General features: G+C 42.6%; 1 protein-coding gene across 1 annotated transcript; it reads left to right on the top strand.

The window, feature by feature from the left end:
* The first annotated feature begins 616 nt into the window (after nucleotides 1–616).
* Cdc42ep3 (CDC42 effector protein 3) lies at nucleotides 617–1,785 on the top strand. Its single transcript, XM_010611418.1, has one exon. The coding sequence runs from the start codon at nucleotides 839–841 to the stop codon at nucleotides 1,601–1,603; it is 765 nt and encodes a 254-aa protein (XP_010609720.1). The 5' UTR covers nucleotides 617–838; the 3' UTR covers nucleotides 1,604–1,785.
* Nucleotides 1,786–3,700: the final 1,915 nt, after the last annotated feature.

Raw genomic sequence — 3,700 nt, 5'->3', positions numbered from 1 at the left:
TATATTTATTATATAGTATATAGAAAGGCTGGAGAAAAGCTGCTCACCTCCTGACAACTGGGAAGCTCACAGAAGGGAGGAGCTGGGGACGAGAATACACCCTTCTAGCTCACACCCTAGTAATCATCAATCCCTATCTCCCAACAGCAGATTCAGCTATGAATCGGTGAATTAATCTGCTAATGAATATAGCACCCCATGAGCCAGTCTCCTTTCGGGAGCCCCATTCAGAATGCACGCAACTTTTGGGAGACATTTTAGATCTAACTACAACAGAAGGAAAGGACTGAAGTCTTAGGTTCAGAAAATTGTTTCTCAATGACCATATTTTTACAGTACTGATGTCGTGCTTGCTTCGGCAGCGCATATACTAAAATAGAGTACTGATGTCATAGGGTTAGTGTTTTTAAGTTCTCACCCCTTTTTTTCCTGTTTCCTCTGGAATTAAAGCAAAACTTAGTGAACCTTTATTAAGATCAAAGTTTATTTTGCTTAGTGGAGGGAAACAAGGCAAAGTTGGCCTTTAGGTGGGAAGTAAGCCTGCCATGATTTACACAGCAGACCAGAGCAAACCGTGACATCAGCAGATTATAACGTGTTTTGGTTTCTTCCCCAGGTTTCTTCTTGTTGCGGAAGGAAGTGAATGATGTAAGCAGCTGTTCAGGAAGCTGCACAAGGTCTCATAGATCTCGTCTCATTTCAAGAGTCACTTTTGAAGCTACTTGAAAAAAATGATATGACAGTTCCTGTCGAAAAGGATTTTGCAGAAACATAAAACATCTGTGAAGAAAGTGGCCCTTTTCCCCTTCTGTGAAGTAAAACATTCCAAAATACCAAAATGCCAGCCAAGACCCCAATCTATCTGAAAGCTGCCAACAACAAAAAAGGAAAGAAATTTAAACTGAGGGACATCTTGTCTCCCGATATGATCAGTCCACCCCTTGGGGACTTTCGCCACACCATTCACATTGGCAAAGAGGGCCAGCACGACGTCTTTGGAGACATATCCTTCCTTCAAGGGAACTATGAGCTATTGCCCGGAAACCAGGAGAAAGCTCGCTTGGGCCAGTTCCCCGCACATAACGAGTTCTTCCGGGCCAACAGCACCTCAGACTCCATGTTCACGGAAACGCCCTCCCCAGTGCTCAAAAATGCCATCTCCCTCCCGACCATTGGAGGGTCCCAAGCCCTCATGTTGCCCTTATTGTCACCAGTGACATTTAACTCCAAACAGGAATCCTTTAGGCCACCGAAGCTGCCCAGGCTGAGCTGTGAGCCTGTCATAGAGGAAAAAGCTCAGGAGAAAAGCAGTCTGTTGGAGAACGGGACCATCCACCAGGGCGACACCTCGTGGGGCTCCAGTGGCTCAGCATCTCAGTGCAGCCAGGGCAGGGACAGCCACTCCTCCAGCTTGTCTGAACAGTACACCGACTGGCCAGCCGAGGACATGTTTGACCATCCTGCCCCATGTGAGCTCAGGAAGGGAAAGACTAAATCCGAGGAGTCCCTCTCTGACCTGACAGGTTCTCTCCTCTCACTGCAGCTCGATCTTGGGCCCTCACTTTTGGATGAGGTGCTGAATGTCATGGATAAAAATAAATAACAGGATGCTCTTCCTTTGGGGCAAAAGGTACCAAAAGAAAATAAAATTAAATTTAAAAAAACAAAACAAAAACAAATGTCAACTAACCACAGTTGAAGAAAAGAGCTACCCTGGCTGTTTTGGGTTTTTTTTGTCTTTTTTTTTTTCAATCATAGGTTGCATTTTCTAAAATAATATTCCTATTCCCACAAAATATTTTTTTAACTGTTTGCAAAAACAACTTAGAAAAAAAAATAACAACAAAAATCCTGCCCTGGCAAAAAAGAGGAAATGAGTCAGAGCCCGTTTCCGGCAGGCACTGTTGATGTTCAGCTCACATTTTTTTTGTTTGCAGGCATGTAAGAAATCTCGCCTGGCCAGGATTAGCACTGGCCCGGAAGGGTTAGATGAGTCCTGCTAAGAATTTGACAGAACTCTGACATTTTTCTGAGCACGAGAAAGTCAAAATGTATTTAGCACCTAAGCCTCTTTTCTAGACTCTTTTGTACATTATATTGTTTGGGCTCACCATCACGAGTTCTACAGTGTTAAAAAACTTTTCCTGTGTTTTCACATTTGAGCAACTTTAATGGGTTTGGGGGATTTTCATGTAGTTCTTATGTATCTCATATAATATACTGTATCTATATTGCAAAATTTTGACTGTCAGCTACATGTTGGTAAGATACAAGCAAGGTATTACTGTAACTAAGTTATTTTTAAAGTTAAAATATATTTTTATGTGCCTTTGGCTTTTTATTGCAGAGTCTACATTTTATAGCTAACACATCAAATGTCATTTGACTTGTTTCCATAGGGGTTCCATTGCAAGCTATGGATGTGTGTGTTTGGAAAAGTGTAATCATACTTAGCTTTTTTTTCCTTTTCTTTTCATTTCTTCATCATCTGTCATCATACTTTCAACAGTAGCCAACAATGGATTGTAAAGTAGAAGGCACAGGATACTCTTCATGCTTCCGCAGAGACTGTGGGCTACGCCACATAATGTTTTTTGGAAATATGGGTATTTTAGTACAGTACATTTTGCATTACCTAGGTACTTCCTACCACACAATAAAGAGTAAATGTTAAAATGAACCTGCTCATTTATAGTAATAAACATGAACATAAGAAAATAAGAATACTTTCTTCATGACTGGCTAGAAAAATTGCCTCTCTGAAATGTACTTGACTGACCCTTTAAAATAAGGTAAGAAGTTACTTTCATCCATCATTTTATCCACTTTTTTATTTTACTTTATTTGTACCAGGGTGCTTGCGAGGCAGGCACAATGCCACTGAGCTAAATCCCCGGCCCCCTATTTTACTTTTTTAAGGTTTGAGAAACTAGAAGCAGGGGCCCTCGACGTGAGAGGAAATGAACTTGTGAAATCAGATTCTTTCGAAAATACTCACTTCTATAGGCACGTTTCTATGGGCTTTTCCCATACGTGGGAATACCCTCGACGGCATACCCTGCAGGCTCAGTCTCATCCTGTAGGAAGAAGGTTTGTCCATGGGATGAGACTCAAGAGGCTGCACAGAGGGCAGCAGAAAGCCCTTCCCTGCACCAAGGAGCTGGAGTTGTTGGTTTAGAAAACAGGAACAGGAACATACACAGCTTAATGCCTTTTTGCCAGCCACCCTCGCCCCTCACATAATATGTCATTCTCTCACACTTCTCTTTCTTCTTCGGCTGCATCCCTGAAACGACTTCTTCTCCCAGCCACCTCAGTGATTTCTGTTTTTTCCCCTGGTTTGAAGCTCTTGAACTTCTCCTATGTGATCATCTGAAATGACTAACCAGGTCGAAGAGGAAAGAGTTTCCCCTGCAGCACTGAACGTTTCTCTCGTTTCACAGTTGTGTCTTTACCCCACCCCACCACTTGCTGGTTTTCCTTTTCTGTTGCACTACGTCCTGCTCCCAGTTCCAGAGACTTCCAGCCTCTCCTGAATCTTATCAGTGGAGCTGCGTCCGATGAGTTCATCATTTTTAGACAGTGTTAATCAAGCCTTCGAACACTTTCCCCGACTTAATTGTCATGGGCCGTATCCAGTCTCACTGCACTCTTCATTACATGACCTCAAGGAAAAAATCAAGGAGGGGTGTGGACTGCA

The sequence above is a fragment of the Fukomys damarensis genome, unplaced genomic scaffold (assembly GCF_012274545.1).
Source record: "Fukomys damarensis isolate Sample0158 unplaced genomic scaffold, DMR_v1.0_HiC HiC_scaffold_2, whole genome shotgun sequence".
NCBI lineage: Eukaryota > Metazoa > Chordata > Mammalia > Rodentia > Bathyergidae > Fukomys > Fukomys damarensis.
The sequence above is the reverse complement of the archived record's forward strand: the minus strand, read 5'-3'. Positions and strand labels throughout refer to the sequence as shown.

Excerpts from the sequence above, each read along its gene's own strand:
- Cdc42ep3 (XM_010611418.1), top strand. The coding sequence starts at position 839 with ATGCCAGCCAAGACCCCAATCTATCTGAAAGCTGCCAACAACAAAAAA.